This window comes from Muntiacus reevesi, chromosome 9, assembly GCF_963930625.1.
Source record: "Muntiacus reevesi chromosome 9, mMunRee1.1, whole genome shotgun sequence".
Lineage (NCBI taxonomy): Eukaryota > Metazoa > Chordata > Mammalia > Artiodactyla > Cervidae > Muntiacus > Muntiacus reevesi.
The window spans coordinates 62,026,440-62,048,996 of NC_089257.1; the positions used below are offsets into that span (position 1 = coordinate 62,026,440).

General features: G+C 36.7%; 1 protein-coding gene and 1 non-coding gene across 4 annotated transcripts in view; one reads left to right on the forward strand and one right to left on the reverse strand.

Annotated features, from left to right (window-relative positions):
- CBL (Cbl proto-oncogene) overlaps positions 1-22,557 on the reverse strand; it is an 87,496-nt gene that overhangs the window by 47,893 nt on the left and 17,046 nt on the right. For 2 of the 3 annotated variants that reach the window (XM_065945625.1, XM_065945624.1), the window contains exon 2: positions 20,439-20,686. The exons of the other annotated variant lie outside the window; for it this stretch is intronic. In XM_065945625.1, the coding sequence (XP_065801697.1) occupies positions 20,439-20,686 (248 nt within the window). The remainder of the gene's footprint in view (positions 1-20,438; positions 20,687-22,557) is intronic. 3 annotated transcript variants of the gene reach the window in all.
- Positions 21,644-21,716, forward strand: TRNAG-CCC (transfer RNA glycine (anticodon CCC)). The gene has a single exon. It is a non-coding gene; the product is annotated as a tRNA-Gly (tRNA).

The window sequence follows — 22,557 nt, forward strand, 5'->3', positions numbered from 1 at the left end:
AAAACCACAATACTGTAAAGTAATTAGCCTCCAATTAAGATTAATTAATTAAAAAAAATACTTGCTGAATGAATACGTGCATAAAGAAAATTTCAATAGCCTTTGAATCATGCCATTTCTTTTTTAAAAGTAATGACAAATATACATGACATAAAATTTATTACAACTATTTTGAAGTGCATATGTACATTTCTCTTAACATTTTTCCCCCTCCCATATTTTTTCAGTGAGTGTGTATCTCTAATTTTTAAAAAATCAAATACTTAGGTCTTGTGGTATTAAGCAGTGCCTTAATCACTCAACAAATCTATGCAACCTTAATCTAGTAATAAAAAATAAAATAGGTAACATTCAGTCATATACAGCCCTAAAGAGCTCTTCACAATGTTTCATGTCAAAAGAACTTAGCTTGGGGCTTCCCTGGGAGCTCAGTGGTGATGAATCCACCTGCCAATACAGGAGAGACAGGTTCAATCTCTGGTCTGTGAAGATCCCACACACCACAGAGCAACTAACAGGTCCACGTGCCACAACTACTGAAGCCCGCGTGGCCGAGAGCCCGAGTTCTGCTACAGGTGAAGCCACTGCTGCAACTAAGAGTAACATCGCTCATTACAACTAGAGAAAAGCCCACGCAGCAACAAAGACCCAGCACAGCCATAAACAAATACATAAATAAAATTATTTTTAAGAAAACAGAGAACTTAGTTCAAACTCACTGTTAACAGAAATAATGATGAAAGATTTCCTTTTCTAAAAAGCCACTAAAAAAAAAAAGTGGCTTTTTAGTCAGAAAGAATAGAAGTTAGAACAGAAGAATAGAAGAAAAGGGATCACTACAATCTGGCTCAACGTTACAGGGTAAATAAAACATTCAACTAATTATTTTTAATGTAAATAAGAAAAATACCATAAGAATAAGAATGAAACAAGTTAAGAAATAGTAACTCTGAATACTTAAATCATTTAGATATATTTTATTAGATGCTAAGCAGGATGAGTGTTTTGCATGTAAAAGGAGTAGAGGAAGGGTTTAAACAAAGAGGAAAGAAAAATGTTAATGGGAGTTTTTTATTCCATTTCTTTAACAAATATATAGGGTTTTAAGCTTTCCGAACAAAACATACACTTCAGGTTCAATGAGGAGCAAGTAAAACTAAAATATATATATATATATGTTTCCAGGATTCAAGTTCACTATGTTTCTAACATTTTCATGCTACTAGGTATCTCTAGCAAGCATTTGCTGCTTTGTATACTACAGTCTGGCAAAAAAGACATTCTTGTAGCCAGCTTTTGAGCTTGTTCTTTAAGATGTCCTAATTTAAATGCAGTTGTAGACTTCACAAGTATTATGGTTTTAGAGCAAGTCTTGGTTGGCACTATTAGAGCAAAGTGATTACAAAAAGGCTTTCGTGCATTCTACTCAACATTCACTGCTTACTTCTCTATACTGCTCTGGTCTTATAAAAGTCATCACTGATTCTTTGAGGGGAGGCAAGGGCCAGGGTACCTTCATATTCCCTCTCTATCTGCATAATCAAGCCTATGTTCTGTTAGAAATATTCTGAGTGAAATTCTCTTGCTATCTATGTGAATACCTAATCCTGTAGTAAATCACAGTATTGAATATTTGCCTGTTCAAAAGACAGGTCTATTAAAATGTTTTAACTTCCCCAAGTTTATGTAGTTTACCATTTCATATACTACTTGAAATATGGCCTCTAAGGGATCATTTCTGTAATGTGAAATGAAACACGCAATCATTATTCCTTTAAATTCAAACCAAGATAACCAAAGTAATTGTTAATAAACACTTGGGAGACTAGCTTAAATTAAAAAGGCCCTGGCACTTAATAACTTCATACATTTGGGTAACATAGTCTAACTTTCTGAGCCTTGGTTCCCACATCTATAAAGTGGAAAACACATAAAGGCAAAGGTCATGCTCTTTCTGTTCAACATAAAGGAGAGAGTGCCCAACTGATATGTGTGGTGAGACAGGGAGTGAGTAAAGAAGATTAGACCACATTTGAACTTTTCAGGCATACAGCAATCACATGATAAAGATTAATGGTATCTGAATTTGGAAAACCCAAACACCAAATTAAATTTTAGACCGAGACTCCTACTTTCAGCCAAGATGAAATTTGCAGGGACTGGATATGCCCTCCCTGAAAGAACTAAAAAACTGGACAGAATATATAAAATAATGGTTTCCAGACAGTAGACATCATGCAACAGAGGACTGTTCCTAAGAGAGGGGAAACAAATGGAGATGAACTTTTAGGACTGATTACACTTACTGCCTGGAATTTCCAGGTCTCAGCACTGGGAGGGGGGACCCAGGCAGAATCTGACAGTCTCTTGAGTTGAGTAAACAGAATTGAGTCTGGGGAAACCACGGCAGCTGGAGTTCTCAGTACAGAATACAAGAAAGGAGAGACATGCGAGAGAGCACAAGCTCAGGAAATCCACAGCTGAGCACCGATGAGCAAAGGGCAGCACCTGAGGGTGGGAACGACCCATACGAAAGGAGTACAAGGAACACGCCCAGGTTCTCACACAGGAGGCGGCGGGAGGAATCTTGTAATTCAGACAGCACAGGTAGTTCCAGCACGCAGCTAGATTAAAAGCTATTCATCTATCTGGAGAAAACTCTTAAATTTGAAGATACATGCCCCCTGTGTTCATTAACAACACTATTAACAATAACCAAGACATGGAAGCAACCCAAATGTCCACCAACAGGCGTATGGATGAAGATGTGATATGTATGTGTATACATATGTGTGTGTGTGTGTATACACACACATAAAAAATGGAATATTACTCAGTCTAAAAAAAGAACAAAATAACGCCATTTGCAGCAACATGATGGACCTACAAACTATTATATATCTGCTTGTCACCCTGTTTGTTTGCATATATACGCTGAGCACATCATGAGAAGTGCTGGACTGAATGAGTTACAAGCTGGAATCAAGATGGGGGCAGAAAACATCAACAACCTCAGATATGCGGATGATACCATTCTAATGTCAGAACGTGAAGAGGAACTAAACAGCTTCCTGATGAGGGTAAAGAAGGAGAGTGAAAGAGACAGCTTAAAACTAAATATTAAAAAAACTAAAAAAAAAAAGAAAAGAAACTAAGATCATGGCATCTGGCCCCACTGTGCTATGCTTAGTTTCTCAGCTGTGTCCGACTCTTTGTGACCCCATGGGCTACAGCCCCCAGGCTCCTCTGTCCCTGGGTTTCTCCAGGCAAGAATACTGGAGTAGGTTGCCAAGCCCTCCTCCAGGGGATCTTTCCAACCCAGAGATCAAACACAGGCCTCGCACTGCAGGCGGATTCTTGACCGTCTGAGTCACCAGGGAAGCACAAGAATACTGGAGTGGGTAGCCTATCCCTCCTCCAGGGGGTCTTCCCGATCCAGGAATTGAACTGGGGTCTCCTGCACTGCAGGAGAGCTGAGCCCCATTACTTCATGGCAAATAGAAGTAGTGACAGATTTCCTCTTCTTGAGTTCTAAAATCACCGCAGATGGTGACTGCAGCCATGAAATCAGATGATTGCTTCTTGGCAGGAAAGCTATGACAAACCTAGATGGTATGTTGAAAAGCAGAGACATTACTCTGCCAACAAAGGTCTGTATAGTCAAGGCTATGGTCTTCCCAGTGGTCACATACGGCTGTGAGAGCTGGACCATAAAGAAAGCAGAGTGCCAAAGAATTAATGCCTTTGAACTGTGGTGCTAGAGAAGACTCCTGAAAGTCCCTTGGGGCAGCAAGGAGATCAACTCAGTCAATCTTAAGGCAAATCAACCCTGAATACTCATTGGAAGGACTGATGCTGAAGTTGAAGATCAAATATTTTGGTCATCTGATGTGAACAGCCGACCCACTGGAAAAGTCCCTGATGCTGGGAAAGATTGAGGGCAGAAGAAAAAGGTGTCAGAGGATGAGATGGTTGGATAGCATCACTGATACAATGGACGTGAACTTGGGCAAACTTCAGGAGATGGTGAGGGACAGGGAAGCCTGGCACGCTGCAGTCCATGGAGCTGCAAAGAGTTGAACATGACTGGGCTACTGACCAACAACATATGTATCTGTGTGTATACGCATACACAAAATGGAATATTACTCAGCTAAGAAAAGAACGAAATAACGCCATTTGCAGCAACATGATGGACCTAGAGACTATTAAGTCAAGCAAACATCATATTTCGCTTATGATACAAACGAATTTATTTACAAAACAAAAACAGACTCAGAGACATAGGAAAAAAACTTATGGTTACCAAAGGAGATAATGGAGGGGCAGAGGTAAATTAGAAGGTTGGGATTAACATATACACACTGCTATACATAAAACAAATGACAAGGACTTACTGTATAGCACAAGGAACTATACTCAGTATCTAAAATGGAAAAGAATCTGAAATCTCTCTCTCTCTCCGTATATATCTATCTATCTATCTATATATATATAATTATATCTGATATACACCTGAAATTAATACAACATTGTACAAAATTAACTATACTTCAATTTTTAAAAGGTTAATATTTTTTTTAAAAAAGTTATTCTGGCCTTGCCTAACAAAGTTTAAAAGGATCAAATTATTCAGCTATATCCCAAAATACAGCTCAAGAATATTTATAAGGATACAAAAGTATAGAGCACCTACCACAGTAAAATTAACAATGTCTAGCATCCAATCAAAACTCAGCAAACATGAAATGAAGCAATAAGCAAGTGAGGATAAAAACAAATTAACAGAATTAAATTCATGAGTGACACCAATGACAGAATAGACAAGAATATCAAAATAATTATTTTAACTATATTTGTACAAAAAGGCAGAGAAGTTCTTGTACATGTTAAAGATATGAAAGACATAAAAAAGATCTAAATCTACCTTATGGACATGTAAACTAAAATGGAAGGGGCTCTCAGCAGATTACCTACTGCAGAAGAAAAGATTAATTAACTTAAAATTTAAAAGCACAGTGATAGAAAATCCTCAAAATAAAACACTGGGAAAAAAATGAAGACCAGAGTACCAGTGGTTTATGGGATGACATCAAGTAGCCAAATATACATATAAACGGAGTCCCCTAAGGGGAAGAAAAGAAAATTTTTTTCTGAAGAAATTAGATAAAGATTTTCTAAAACTATGAATTTTAGACTAAACTAGTACAAAGAACAAATTATAACAATGTCATATCTCTTTCCCAAGTCCAAGGAAGACATTTCTATTCCACATTTCTATTCCAACCTTTACCCACTGAACTCCTCAAAACAACAATCTAAGCAGCTACACCCTAGCTATAGGACCAGCAATTATTAAAACCTATTTACCAGCCTTGATATTCTGTTCCCTAGAAATGTACAATGGTTCAAACATAAAAGAGGATTAAGATTATCCTGCCTTGCTCCAGAATTATAAGACAGTACTGGAACAGTATAACATCAAGTCACTTTTTAAGAGACTAAACAGAACTATATCAAAATAACAGAAGCATGAATCACGATCTTTTTCCTTGCACTACTTTTCAATTCTCTACAACATGGCTGTAGCATTTTTAAAACTTGTATATCAATATAGTAGTTCTCAAAGTGTGCTATGCAATCCTTAGGGGTCTTTGAGACCCTTTCAGAGAGTTTGCAACGTTAAAACTATTTCCATACTACTACTTAAGACGTGACACGATTCATCTTTTCCACTGGGTTGACACTTGCACCAAAGGCACAGTGTCAGTGGAGAGTTGTGTCTTGCTTGTGTTCTGGCTGAATCAAGGCAGGAGCCCTGAACTGTACACAGAGGCACCGTATTCATCACCATGACTTGCAGTAAAATCAAAAACAAAATGCTAGTTGCACTTCAGAATATCCTTGATGAAACAGGAAAGACCATTAATTTCTTTAAATTTTGAATATTGAGAATATTTTTTAAAATATTACGTGTGACCAAATGAGAAGTACCCCAGAAGCATTCTTGCTGTATGAACTGTTGTCCTCACAAAAAGCATTTGTGCCATGTTTAGTTAGTTGAAGAAGTTGCTTTTTTGAGGAATATCTTCTTTTGTAAGCCATTTTTAAATGTACAATTCTGTAGCATTAAGTACATCCACAATGTTGTATAACTATCACCAGTACCCATGCCCAGAATTTTTCATCATTCCAAACAGAAACGTTAGCAGTAACTACCTACTGTCCCTCCGCCCAGCCTCCTGGTAACCTCATTTCTAACTTTCTGTCTCTATGAATTTGCCTAGTCTAGATATCTCATATAAGCGGAATCTTACAATATTTGCCTCTTTGTATCTGCTATATTTCACTTAGTACAATACTTTTAAGTTTCAGCCATGTTATAGCATGTATCAGAATTTCATTTCTTTTTATAGCTGGATAATATTCCATCACATGAGTACATGACCTATTGCTTGTCCATTCATCTACTGAGGGACACTTGTGTTGTTTCTACCTTTTGGCTATCAGGAAGAAAGCTGCTATGAACACAGGTATACAAATATCTAAGTCCCTGCTTTTGATTTTTTGGGGGTAGATACTTAGTGGAATCAGTGGATCATATGGTAATTCCACTTCAACTTTCTGAGGAACCACCAAATTCTTTACAAAGTGATCACACTATTTTACATCTCCACCAGAAATGGAAAAGGATTCCAATGTCTCTTCACCAACTTTTGTTAGTTTCCCTTGCTTCATAATAGCCACTCTAAAGAGTGTGAAGTGGTATCTTGTGGTTTTTATTTACATTTTCTTAATGACATGGAGCATCTTTTCATGCACTTATTGGCCAACTACATAACTTCTTGGGAGAAGTGTCTACTCAAATCTTTTGCTCATTTTTGAACTGGGTTTGTGTGTGTGTTTGTGTGTGTGTGTTTGTTTCTGTTGAGCTGTAGGAGTTCCTTACATAATCTGGATTTAAATCCCTTACCTAATATAGGCTTTGCAAATATTTTCTCCCAGTTGCAGGTTGTCTTTTCATTCTCTTGTTAGTGTCCTTTGATGGATAAAGTTTTTCTATTTTGATAAAGTCCAACTGATCTTTTTTTTTATGCTTTTGGTGTTATAACTCAAGAAGTCATTGCCCAATCCAACATCATGAAGATTTTCGCCTGTTTTAAGGGTTTGGTACTTAGCTCTTTAATTTAGGTCTTTGATCATTTAAAGCCAATTTTTATATGTAATATAAGGTGAAAGTCTAACTTCATCCTTTTAATTGTGGTTATCCAGTTTTGCTAACACCATTCATTGAAAAGACTTGGCATACTTGGTGAAAATTAATTGGCCATATGTATGAAGGTGTATTTCTGGGCTCTCTGTTTTATTCCATTTGTCTATATGTCTATCCCTATGCCAGTACCACATCATCTTGATTACTGTAACTTTGTAGTAAAAGTTTTGATATCAAGAAGTGTGAATCTTCCACCTTTGTCCTTTTTCTAAATTATTTTGGTTTTTTAAAGCTCCTTAAGATTCTTAATAAATTTTAGGATTAGCCTGTCAATTTTTACCAAAATGGCAGCTGGAATTTTAACAGGAATTGCATAGGATCTTTAGATCAATGTGGGTCGTACTGCCATCTTAGCACTACTGAGTCATTCCCAATCTATGAACATGACATGTCTTTATTTGGGTCTTCCTTAATTTCTTTCAGCAGCATTTTGTTGTTTTCAGTGTATAAATCTTTCACCTCTTTGGTTAAATTTATTCCTAAATACTTAACTCTTTCTGATGCTATTATATGAAATTGTTTTTTCTTAGTTTCATCTTTGAACTGTTCATTGCTGCTGTGTAGAAAGAATACCATTCAGTTTTGTGAAGTTTTGTGTTTGATCTTGAATCCTGTAACTCTGCAGATATCATTTATTGGTTCTGGTAGTAGTGGGTTTTTTTAATGGACTCCTTAGGATTTTAAGCAAACATAGTTTTACCTCTTCCTTTTCCATGTGGGTGCTTTTAATTTCTTCTTTTTGGCTAATCACTCTGGCTAGAACTTCATATGCTGAACAGAAATCATGTTGAATAGAAGCAGTGAAAGCAGAGGTCCTTGTTATCTCTCTTTTGAAAAAAAAAATTATTTATTTATTTGGCTGTGCCAGGTCTTAATTGCGGCATGTGGGATCTAGTCCCTTGACCAGGGATTGAACTTGGGCCCCCTGCATTGGGAATATGGAATCTTAGCCACTGGACCACCAGGGAAGTCTCTTCTGATGTTAGGTGGAAAGTTTTCAGTCTTTCACCATTGAGTATAACGTTAGCTGTGGGATTTTCACATATGGCATGGAAGACCATTTTTGCTTGAAAGAATGACTAATAGACAAAGTATGGCTTACTCAGACTCGGCTATTTGGCAGTTTCTCCAAAATAAGCAAAATGACTTGTCACTTCAAGGAAAAGAAGTGATCGCCCATGCTCCACTATGAGCTTAACAGCTTCCAAATGAAACTTTTCTAATATTTAACTAATGAATGTGATTATACAGTGATGTGTCAACACTTGGAAAATCTACATAACCTAGTGAACCAATATTTTCCAAGTGATCAAGGGATGATGCTATGAAACCATGCATGGGTAAAAGATTCATTCCAAATGCAAGACAGACCAATGAATTTTGATATAACCAAGTACAAAATGTTGTCTGAGGCAGTTTAAGACATTTGCAAAAATGGAGAGATACTTATTTTTTTAAATATTTCCCAAAGAGTTCCCTTGGGAACTAGTGGTCAGTGTCCTTGATTGCCTAGTGGTTAGAATTCCAGGCTTTCACTGCTGTGGCACAGGTTCAGTACCTGTTCAGGGAACTATGACCCCATGAGTCACGTGATGTGGCCAAAAAGGGAAAAAAATTTTTTTTCCTATTAAAATGTTTCCATGTTTAAAAAAATATTTTATGTTAATATGTAATGGGCTTATTATTAAATGTTATTTTAAGTATTTTCAATTTCTCAGTTTTAATAGTGAATATGGTAAATATTAATAGATATATAATCCACACACATGAAAGTTCTTTGAGGTCTTCTTTGAGGAAAAAACTATATCAATTAATAACTGCTCTATACAACAATGTAGATATTTGGTTTAAAACAAACAGTGCTTTAGTCACTAATATTCAGCCAAACACCTACATTAGAATTTCTTAAGATCTTATTATCAATATTAACAATTAACCACAGTAATTTATGATTAACTGGTCTGCAAGTGCTGTCATATTGTAGTTGTACAGGATGGTGTTAAGAACTAAATGTGACTCTTAACCTTCATTAAACTTCACCCTGTCCATTTGAGCCCAGTTCTCGCCTCTCAAGCAGAGAACTTAAGACTCTGACTAGGTTCACTGAATTCAACTGAACCTACCAATCATGTTCCTACAAGAAATGGGAAGTTCAGGATTGTCCTTGTAAACCCAAGTTGTCACCTAAGAAGTATCACACCTTTCTCTTCTTTCAAAAAATAATTTGGTTGATTATATATTAATTGGAGAAAATTGAGAAAATATATAAATAGAAAGAAAATTAAAATTACCTCTAATTCCAATACCTAGAAATAACTATTGTTGATATTTTGGTATCATTCCTTCCATGCTTTTTCTATATTTCTTAAATACATTTTACAAAAATGTGATCTTAGTAGTTACAGATACAATTCTGTGGCCTCTTTTCCTTCATAAAAATATTACAGTCATCATGCTGTACATTATATCCCCAGGACTTATTCATCTTATAATTAGAAAGGTGTACCTTTTGACATTTTCACTATTTCTTTAATATATTGCCTATCAAAAATCTTTGACAAAAACTTTTATGTCTACATAGCACACCTTATCTTCTCTTGTGTATGTATTTATCTTATGTTGGACCTTTAGGTTGTTTCCAATTTTTCCCTTTCATATACAGCACCTAAATGAATAGTTTTGTAACTGCATTTTAACCCAAATTACTTCTCTGTTCTTTCCGATAAATCACCCTCCAGAAAGGCTAAACCAGTTTCATTCTACCACAACCAGTTATGAGTACTCACATTCCTGTACCCCCTCCTTTGAAACATTAGTTATAAGTAGATTTTCCTTTTTTGTCTTTTGCCAATTTTACAGGCCAAAAGGAAACTTTTTACAACTAACAAGTTGATGGAAGGGCTTCCCTCGTAGCTCAGTCGGTAAAGAATCTGCCTGCAATCTACCTCTTTCATGGATTACTTATTTCCTTTGCTAGTTTTGTATTTAGAGACAATTTGAGGAGGGGAAGGAAGGATATTTCTTTTTTTTTTTAACTGAAGTATAGTTTATTTACAGTGTTGTATTAATTTCTGCCATATAGCAAAAAGGTTCAGTTATACATATATATACATTCTTTTTTATATTTTTTTCCATTAGTTTATCACAGGATATTAAATATAGTTCCCCATGCTATAGAGTAGGACCTTGCTGTTTATCCACTCTATATATACTTGTTTGCATCTGCTAACTCCCAAATCTCACCCCACCTCCTTTCCTTTGGCAACTACAAGTATGTTCTCTATACCTGTGAGGGTCTGTTTTATAGATAAATTCACTTGTGTCATATTTTAGATTTCACATATAAGTGATATCATACAGTATTTATCTGACTTACTTCACTTAGTATGATATCTCTAGGTCCATCTGTGTTGCTGCAAATGGCATCATTTCATTCTTTTTTATGGCCAAGTACTATTCCATGGGGGGGGGTGGTGTGTGTGTGTGTGTGTGTGTGTGTGTGTGTGTGTGTGTGTGTGTGTGTGTGTGTGTGTGTGTGTGTGTGTGTGTGTGTGTGTGTGTGTGTGTGTGTGTGTGTGTGTGTTCCACGTCTTCTTTATCCATTTATTTGTTGAAAGACATTCAGGTTGCTTCCACGTGTCGGCTATTGTGAACAGTGCTGCTATGAACAGAATGGTGCATATATCTTTTTGAATTATCGTTTTCTCTGAATAAATACCCAGGAGTGGAATTGCTGGATCATACGGCAATTCTATTTGCAGTTGCTTTTTTTTTTTTTAGGAATATCCATACTATTTTCCACAGTGGCTGCACCAATTTACAATTCTACCAACAGCATAGAAGGGTTCCATTTTAGAGAGAATTGTTTTTTGTTTTTTACTCTGTGTTGACTATTTTAATCTACTCTCTACTTTCTTCCTTAGTTGTGCCCCCTTTTAAGTCTCCTTTGATGATTTCTCTCCCCAACCAGAAGTCCTGGCTTTAAATACTATTCTGAATATTACAAAAATTCTCTCTCTATTCCAGATCTCTCCTTCTAAACATCAAGCTCTAATACACCCAATTGCCTGCTTGATGTATCATCTTAGATGGCTCATGAGAATATTTCAAACTTAAAGCTGTCCAAAATGGAACTCTTAATTTCCCTTACTCTCAACTTAACTTTTCCCACCTCTACTCCGAATTCTCCATTTCAGTAAATGCTGCCACCAGTTGGCAGAGCTAATGACCACAAACCTACAAAGCATCCTTGATTCTTCCCTGCCCATTCTTCTCACCATTCTCTTGTCCAATCCACTAGCAATTCTTATTGAGTCAAGCTCCACTCTATTTTCCTTCCTTTCAACTTTCTCATCCTTAGTCTAAATTATTTCATCTCTTATCTGATCTATAGCAGTAACCTTTTAACCTATCCCCTCTACTTTCATCACTGCTACCTCCACAAGCCTAATCCATTTCCCACACAAAAGCCAATACTAGCACTGTAAAATAAAAATCAGATCATGACTTTCCCTTGTTATTTATACCTTTCCATGGCTTCCCATTACATCATTCACTTGCTCAAACCAGAAACCTAAGCCAGTGCATTTACAAGTCATGTTATGCAAGCTTTAAAACACCTCAAGTTTTGCCCAAACTCCTCAACACAGATCTAAGCCACCGTTATCTACCAATAGGATTTGGCATACTTGTAGACACCTATTTTCAGGCTACTAGTGAAAAACTAAAGCAGTAACAAATTCTGCCATTTCTTTGTGCATCACCACTCTTCCACTGGAGGATAACCTGGAAACCAAAAGAGTACTGGTTTAGTGGTTATATTTTTGAAACAAATGTAAAGAGACAAGAGCATAAGGTTATAATTTTGTTGTTCAGTCATTAAGTCAAGTACAACTCTTTGCAATAAGCATTGTGAGAAAAGGGACTATCTTCTGTTTACTGCTCTATCAGTGCTCCTAGAGCAGTGCATACCAGAGAAAATGCTCACTACTATTTTTTCTTTAATGAATGGTTAGCACATAAGCTTTTATCTATATCTGAATTCTTCCTGGCTGAATATAACAAAACCAAATTTTGATAATTTCAGTTTATATCCACCTCTAAAAAGATAATATACATGCAACAGAAAAGTTTAATCTAACTTCCAAAATGAATACAATAAGACAATGACAATACAGTAAGATAATTTTAAAATTAACTGCACCGACTGGGAAGACCCAGAGGGATGGGATGGGGAAGGAGGCAGGAGGAGGGATCGGGATGGGGATGTAAATCCATAGCTGATTTATGTCAATGTATGGCAAAAACCACTACAATACTGTAAAGTAATTAGCCTCCAACTAATAAAAATAAATGAAAAAATAAACAAATAAAATAAAAATAATAATAAAATTAACTGCACCATATAATCCCACTCAGCTTCTACTATAACAGCCTGCACACTAAGGAAAACAGGTGCAAAAACCAGAATTAAAGATAAAAGGCAAGAAAGCAGCTTATGGTTTTCACTTAATTCATTTTTAATAAAGTCTAAGAAGAATGAGGGCAAATGTATCTTCAGAGAAGTTAATTCATCTAATATCCTCCCTAAGATAAAAACAGGAAGTAACTGTATTATATACTGACAGATACTTATGTACACTCTTCTACAGAATATTTAAGGGATAAGCTCCTTAACACCCAGTCTGGGAACAAATTCCCTCATGTACATGGTTTGAGGGAACAGATATGTTCCCCAAGTCATAGCAGGTTTGTTGAGAAGTGACACTTTGCCCATGTTTGACTAATCATAGAACTAAGTTTTTCTTTTAGAGTTGACTGGTCCATAGATAATCAATTGGTCTATACCAAGCCTAAATCAAAAGGGGATCAAGACACGGATGCTCTGCTATGGTGGACACCTCTAAGATGTAAATCTTGGGTTTAGCAGAGGCCAGTTATTGCTCAGTCACTGAATCGTGTCTCATTCTTTGTGACCCCATGGACTGTAGCGTGCCAGGCTTTCTGTCTGTGGGATTTCCCAGGCAAGAACACTAGAGTGGGTTCTCATTTTCTTCTCCAGGGGACCTTGTGGCCCAGGTATCAAACCTGCATCTCCTGCATCAGCAGGTGGATTCTTTACCACTGAGTCACCTGGGAAGCCTCTAGCAGAGACCAGATTTCCCCACAATTCAGATATTAATCTGCATTGAAAGAATGCAGATTCCTGGCAGCATTCTCAACCCTGATTTCAGTTACTCCTTGGGCTTGGCTGCATTCTTGTCCTTAACGCAACTCAAGATACTCACTTTTTCTAGAATTTTAAGAGTCCAAAATTTTCCTTTCCCAAGAAGAAAAACCAAGAGCAAATCATAAAAGGCCTGTAACATTCTTCTGTGATTAAAAAAAAAAACCAAAAACCAAAAACATTAAAGAAATAGAAACTTTCTCAACCTGAATAAAGGACATCTATGAAAATCCCAGAGTTAACATCATACCCAGTGATGAAAGGCTGAAACCTTTCCTCCTAATATCAGGAACAAGACAAGGATGTCTGCTCTCACTCCCTCTATTCAACATATTTCTATCCAACACATGAGGTTCTAGCTAAAGTGATTCGGCAAGAAAAAGAAATTAAAAGCACCCACATGGAAAAGGAAGAGGTAAAACTATCTCTATTTGCACATGACATGATCTTGTTTGTAGAAAATCCTAAAGAATCCATTAAAACAAAAACCCACCACTACCAGTACCAATAAATGATTTCTACAAGTTACAGGATTCAGAATCAAACACAAAACTTCACAAAATTGATTCGTATTCTTTCTATACAGCAGCAATGAACAATCCAAAGATAAAACTAAGAAAAAACAATTTCATATAATAGCATCAGGAAGAGTAAAGTACTTAGGAATAAATTTAACCAAAGAGGTAAGTGATTTGTACACTGAAAACAAAATGGTGCTGAAAGAAATTAAAGACCCAAAAATAAATGGAAAGTCATCCATGTTCATAGATTGGGAAGACTTAAAATTGTTGGGGTAGCAGTACTTCCTGTACTGATCTAAAGGTCCTTTGCAATTTCTATTAAAATTCCAGCTGCCCTTTTGGTAGAAATTGGCAGGCTAATCCTAAAATTCATAAGAATCTCAAGGGACTTCAAAAAGCCAAAACAATTTAGAAAAAGGACAAAATTGGAAGATTCACACTTCCTGATTTCAAAACTTTACTTCAAAGATGACGTGGTACTGGCATAAAGATATACATACAGAAAAGCTAAATAAAGTCAGTTGCTTAGTTGTGTTTGACTCTTTGCAACCCATGGACTGTAGCCCACCAGGTTCCTTTTCCCATGGAATTCTCCAAGCAAGAATACTGGAGTTGGTTGGCATGCCCTTCTCCAGGGGATCTTCCCAACCCAGGGACTGAACCCAGGTCTCCCACACTGCAGACAGATTCTTTAGTGTCTGAGCCACCAGGGAAGGCATAAGGATAGACATGTAGACCAATGAAATAAAATAGAGAGCCCAGAAATACAACTTCACACACATGGTCAATTAATTTTCAACACAGATGCCAACTTCATTCAGTGAGAAAAGGACAGTCTTTTCAACAAATAGTGCTGGAAAAACTGAATGACTACAATCAAAAGAATTAAGTTGGACCCTTACCTTACACCATAAACAAAAATTAATACAAAATGATCATAACTGTAATCTTCATGATCGTGGATTAGGTACTGGTTTCTTTGCTATGACGCTTCCCTGGTGGCTCAGACAGTAAAGAATCTGTCTGCAATGCAAGAGACCTGGGTTTGATCCCTACATTAGGAAGACTCCCTGCAGAAGGGAATGGCAACTCACTCCAGTATTCTTGCCTGGAGAATTCCATGAACAGAGTACAGTCCTTGGGGTGACAAACAGTCGGACACAACTGGGCAACTATCACTGTCACTTTCATTCTGTTAGCTATGAAATAAAAAAGCACAGGAACCAAAGAAAAAAATTACTGAACTTCATCAAAATTAAAAACTTTCAAGCTTCAGGGACATCCCTGGTGGTCCAATGGCTGAGACTCCGCACTCCCAATCCGGGGGGCCCAGGTTCGATCCTTGGTCAGAGTACTAGATCCCACATGCCACAGCTAAGAGCCTGTGTGCTGCAACTAAGATCTGGTGCAACCAAATAAATAAAACACTTCTGTGCTTCAAATGATTCTATCAAGAAGGTGAAAAGATGACCCACAGAATGGGGATAAAGTTTTAATAAATCATATATCTGATAAGAATCTGGGCTGCCCTGATAGCTCAATTGGTAAAGAATTTGCCTGCAATGCAGGAGACCTCAGTTTGATTCCTGGGTCAGGAAGATCCCCTGGAGAAGGGAAAGGCTACCCACTCCAGTATTCTTGGGTTTCCCTTGTGGCTTAGCTGGTAAAGAATCTGCCTGCAATGTGGGAGACATAGGTTCAATCCCTGGGTTGGGAAGATCCCCTGGAGAAGGGAAAGGCTACCAAATCATATTATCAAGAAAGTGAAAAGATGATCCACAGAATGGGAATTAAGTTTTATAAATCATATATCTGATAAGAATCTAGTATCCAGAATATGTAAAGAACTCTTACAACTCAACAATAAAAAGACAAGTTGTTGTTCAGTCCCTAAGCCGAGTATGACTCTTTGCGATCCCACTGACTGCAGCACACCAGGCTCCCCTGTCCTCCACTATCTCCCAGAGTTTGCTCAAATTCATGTGCACTGAGTCAGTGATGCTATCTAACCATCTCATCCTCTGATGCCCCTTCTCCTTTTGCCTTCAATCTTTCCCAGCATCAGGGAATAATATTTACTTTTCCAGAGAGTCAGCTCTTTGCATCACGTGGGCAAAGTACTGGAGATTCAGCATCAGTCCTTCCAATGAATATTCAGGTTTGATTTCCTTAAGGATTGACTGGTTTGAGCTCCCTGCTGCTGTTCAAGGGACTCTAGAGAGTCTTCTCCAGCACCACAGTTCAAAAGCATCAATTCTTCTGCACTCAGCCTTCTTTATGATCCAACTCTCATACCCATACCTGACTACTGGAAAAACTATAGCTTTGACTAGATGGACCTTTGTCGGCAAAGTGATATCTCTGCTTTTTAATATTCTGTCTAGGTTTGTCATAGCTTTCCTTCCAAGGAGCAAGTGTCTTTTAATTTCATGGCTGCAATTGCCGTCTGCAGTGATTTTGAAGCCCAAGAAAATAAAATCTGTCACTGCTTCCACTTTTTCCCCTTCTACATGCCATGAAGTGATGGAACCGGATGCCAAGTAACCCAGGTCAAAAAAACAAGCAGAGGATTCAAATAAGACATTTCTCCAGAGAACATACACAAGCAGAGAATAAACATATAAAAATATTGCTCATTTTATTATTTTTTAGGAAAATGGAAATCAAAACAATGAGTATCTACTTCATACCCAGTAAGATGGATATAACAAAAAAATAAAAGTATTGGTGAGAAGTTGGAACCCTTATATTGCCTGGGGAATGTAAAATGGTGCAGCTACAGTGAGAAACAATTTGGTGGTTCCTCAAAATGTTAAATACCGAAATACCATATGACTCAGCAATTCCACTCCTAGATATATATCCAATAGAACTGAAAACATATAGTCTCATAAAAAACAGTGCATAAATGTTCATAGCAGCATTACTAGTAATAGGCAGAAACCACCCAAATGTCATAATCAAAATGTCAATACAATATCAATAAAATATAATTACAATGCAATATAAATACCCTGGTAGCACAGTGGAAAAGAATCTGCCTACCAATGCAGAAGACACAGGAAACACGGGTTCAATCCCCAGATCAGGAAGACCCTTGGGGAAGAAAATGGCAACCCACTCCAGTAATCTTGCCTAGGAAATCCCATGGACAGTGGAGTCTGGTGGACTACGGTCCATGGAGTCGCAAAGAGTTGGACATGACTTTGCGCACACACACACACAAATACAATATAAATATAATTTTATAAAAGGAATGAAGTAATGATCTATGCTATAAAATGGATGAATGGGAAAACATGCTAAGTCAGAGATGCTAGACAAAAAAGGCCATATGTAAATGAAATGTCTATTACAGGCAATACACAGAGACAGAAAGTAAATATTATTGATCATGAAGGGCTGGGGAGAAGCAGGAGTAGGGAATGGGATAGGGTGACTGCTAATGAAAATGAGGCTTCTTTTTGGGGTGATAAAAATGTTCTGGAATTAAATGGGTAGTGACGGTTGCACAACTTTATGAACACTAAGTTTATAAAAACTACTAAATTATATACTTTAAAAGGGTGAATTTTATGGTATATGAATTCTATCTCAATTTTTAAAACTGAATAGGAGAAAAGCTTCCTAACAACCAAAATACAGATCACAAAGATTACAGAGTAAAGCCATATATTTTCCTTTACTTAAAAAAAATTGTATTCTCACCTCAAACTTATTTATTCCCACTTTATATATAATTTGTACAAGCCTGGCTGTATGGTCAAAACCTATAGTGGATTAAGAGCTTTATATTAGGGGAAATGAAATTGATACCAACAGACATACTGATAGTAAGATTTTTTTAAAAAAGCAAAAGAACTTATAAGCATCTTGTGAAGCCATGTAGTAAGAGCAAATTGGTCTATGCATTTCACTGCACGTATGTATGCATGCTAAGTCACTTCAGTCGTATCTGACTCTTTGCAACCCTATGGACTATAGCCCGCCAGGCTCCTCTGTCCATGGGATTCTCCAGGCAAGAATACTGGAGTGGGTTGCCATGCCCTTCTCCAGGGGATCTTCCCCATCTAGGGATCGAACACTTGCTTCTTATGTCTCCTTCACTGGCAGGTGGGTTTTTATCACTAGCAACATCTGGGAAGTCCCAAGCACTTCATTAGGTTATGCTTACTAATGACAAACAGCCTGACACAACAATCTATGTTTATAGTAATGAAAATAATGAAGATGATTAATATAATAAGAGCTAACCCACTCATTATTTTCCATATGTCAATCACTGTTCTAAGTACCAAACATTTACTTATCAAATTCCCAACAACCCCACAAGAAAAGTTATATTATTATCTCATTTTACAGATGAGGAAAACAAGGAATCACACTAAGTAAGTGGAAAAGTTAAGATTCAAACTAAGGCAGTTGGCTTCAGAGTTAATCCTCTTCTTAACCAGTAGACTATCCTGCCTTTTAGTGATGAACTATCAGTCATAAAAATTAAAAAAATTAAAATGTCAAACAATGTTCAATGTGCTCCAGAAAGACTGAAAAATTTACAATTTTGTTTCATTATTTTAAAAAAGCTGCAGTCCATGAGGTCACAAAGAGTTGCACACAACTTAGCAACTGAACAATTCAAAAAATAAATAAATAAAACCTTTCCTGTGGCATCATGTTATCAACAGGAGAAATTCTAGAGGTCAAAAAACAGTTCTTTACAATCCGACTCTAACCCGTATTTCCAGCTTATCTATCTCCCCTACTTCTAGCCAAACCAGACCGCTCACGTTCTTTAAACAGAGCCTGCATTTTCACGCCACTGTGTTAAAGGTCTTTGCTTCACTTCTCTGCCTAGAAAATTCCTTCAAAAGATCTTTCAAAATCTAGCTCAAATAAAACTTTCTCTGTGCCACCTTCCCTGATGCCACTAGGCAAAACTGTTCATACAGCATTTTGTACATATTTCTATTAAAGCATTTATCACATGACATCAGAATTAAATGCTTAACTCTTCTTTTCACCTCCTAGAATTAGAACCTAGTACACTGTGGATGATAAATAAAATTATTCTTAAGTTATGGTACTTAATAAAGTCCAAAATTACTTTTATTTTAATTTAGCAATACAAAATGACTGGTTAGCTAATGTCTAAGTAGTCATGGTTTTAACAAAAGCCATAAAATTAAATAATTTAAGTAGACAAAGGTCATTTTCATATAAATTTGATGTTATAAAAATTCCTACGAATAGAATTCAGTCACCAAAAATCTTAAGAAGAAAATTCTAATACTCTAGACCAAACCTGAGTCATCTGTCACAGTAAAGTTAACATGAATAATGATGTGGGTAAAATTTTAAGTGAGAGATGAAAGTTCCCAGAATATAAGCCAACAGAATCAAAGGCTACAAGGATACCATTTAGTAAATTACTGCTTGGCACACTGACTGAATGCCCTCAGAAATTATTGTCCCTCCCAATTCAAGTCAGTCCCCAAGAGTAAATTACTCTCTAAAAAGTTCTAACAGAATTTATATCTTATTACTTGTTCCAGGTGAGTTAATATTTAATTCCGATTGGACAAAACACAACTATACGATGAACGCAATCAATCTATTTCTCTCCCAATGCGTAATTTACAACAACCAAGCCAATAACATACAGAACAGCCAATACAGTTTTTAGCATTTAATAATTACAAAAGAATACTTAGTGGGTCCTCAAATATTTATTGAATTAACTGCATTTTGTCAATTCTGTTTGAAAAGTTACTTTACCTATAAAGGAAATGTCATTTCACTTAGGCTTATTTTTTTTAAAGTTACCCAAACTACTAGCTAATTTTTTCTATTATCCCCAACTTATAACCTTACCTAATATGCTATCAGCTCAGGCAAATGAGGCTTCCCAGATGGAGCTAGTAGTAAAGAGCAGGCCTGCCAATGCAGGACACGTGAGACATGGGTTCGATCCCTAGGTGGGGGAAGATCCCTTGGAGATGGGCATGGCAACCCACTCCAGTATTCTTGCCTGGAGAATCCCAAGGACAGAGGAGCCTGGTGGGCTACAGTTCATGGTCCAAATCTGACCACTTACTATTTACTGTCAACTCCAACTTCTTTCTTTCAAACTCTCACCCATCCACAAACTTCCGGATCTCTAAAAAATCGCCTGCCTCCAGCTCATCTTCCTGACTGTAAGTCACTCACACTTTTCAGGGGTAAATGAATGATCAGAGCTAAGGATGGATCACTACCCTCCAAGGCAACCTTTAACACAAAACACAGCTTTAAGTCAAAATGTTAACTTTGCATTCTATTTCTGTTGATATAAAATTAAAACCAACTCAACTATTTCTATGTGTTACCCATTCAGGCAGTCACAGACCTGAATAAATATTTGTGTAGTATTCTCCATTACCTAGGCTGAGAATTCTCCTCATACATTCTTTCTTTCCCCTCCTTGAAGAGGCTTATGGTCTGCTTAGTTTTCTTCATCAAATTCTCCATGAACACCCTAAAATACTCATTTTCTCCAAGTGTCTCCATCTTCCCCTCATATCTTGACAAGATAGTGCGGAGATGCTGGTAGGTATCTGGTAGCAGGTCTAAGATATAAGGTGGGCTATTCTTTAGCGCCAGCTTTGGGTTCTGACACAACCGTACCACCTGCAACAAATGGAAAAGAAGGACTATTACTTGGAGGATCTTATGGGCAACTTCCTTTTTTAAATTTAAAAAAAGTTATAAAATATGTGCTCTTTTGTAGAAATATGAAAAATGCACAAGAATATAAGAAATGATCCATAACACCCCCCTATAGGCAATCTCTTTTAGCAGTCCCCCGAAAGGGTGGGTTCTTAAAACTGTATTTAACAGTTCAGATAACACACAGAAGACTAAACAACTGGGGTGGGGGAGACACCCACACACATCCCTAAAAAACGCTAGACGAAGTACAGAAAATTCCTTTGAAATGCATGGCTCATCCCACAACAGAACAAAGAAAATTTCTAGGGGCACAAATAAAGAACATGGCTGCCCTGGGAGGAAAACCTTGGAAATGCAGGAGCCTAGAGCTTTGACGACCACTAGGGGACAGGAGCACAGATGTCTTGGACCCAGCAAAGACCCAGCAAAGAGTTGAAACCAACTCTTTCAAGACACCATTTCTTCCCATTTAAATGCAAGACTCTGAGAATGTGCCTGGTCATTCATTTTACCTTCTTTTATTTTCAACTTTTTTGAGTTCTTAGCTTTAAGTAGGTCTCTTTTTAAAAAACCTATTAAGACTTTTCTAATCCAATGTAACAATCTTTGTTTTTTGACTGGTGAGTTTAGCATATTTTATATTTGTTAAAATGATTAATAATTTGTAATCATTCCTATTCTTGTTTAGCACTTTGCATTTACATAGATTTTTCTGTCTGAAAAAAACATAAATTAGTGGAATAATAAAGCCTACTTCAGTAAAGAAATAGACCCACACATATATAGACCCTTGACTTATCACAATGGAGGGATGATCTTTTCCAAAAACAGTAGTGGTACAATCACACAGGAAAAAAAGAAAATCAAACAAACCCTCCCCTTATACTATACAATAAACAAAATAAATCAAGGACTTCCCTGGTAGTCCAGTGGTTAAGACTCTGCACTCCCAATGCAGGGGACACAGGTTTGATCCCTGGCCAGGGAACTAAGATCCCGTGTGCTATACAGCATGGTCAAAAATTAAGATAAATAAAATAAAAAGAATCCACTCTTCAAAAAAAAAAGACAAAACAAAAAACCTAGATGGGTTCTAGACCCAAATGTGAAAGGCAATTTTAGAAGATAAGAAAACTATCTTTCGTTATCTCATGATGGAGAAAAAATTCTGAAACAGGACCATAAATACATTAGCTATAAAGGAAAATATTAAAGACTACTATACTCTAAAAGAACTTTTAGATACCATGAAAGAGTAAAAACGCATGTAAAGAAACAGACAAGATATTTATAATATGTATATATTAAGACATACATATATATCCAGAATATATAAAGAGCATCTACAAATCAGTAAGGCAGATACAACCTAATACAAAATGAACAAAAGACCTGAACAAGAACAAAAGAAGATATCAAAATAACCACTAAACATATGAAATGGTCCTTAATCTTATTAATCATTTTAATTTCATTAAAATGAAAATCATATGCTCACAACTACCACTACACACATCACACTGGTAATGCCAATCACTGGAAAGGAGCAAGGACCTTCAAATACTACTGGTGGGAATCTAAGCTAATAAAACCACCTTGAAAAACAGGTCAGCACTATATTGTCAGGCTAAAGATTTATATGCTCTAAAAACCTGCAGATCTCCATTTGGAAAGGTATACTAGGATACACATACAAAAATATGTAACAACTAACAACTACAAACAACCCAAATGTCCATCAATGTAGAGTGGATAAATTGTAGTATATTTATTAGCAATAATACACTACCACATTGGAGAAGGAAACAGCAACCCACTCCAGTATTCCT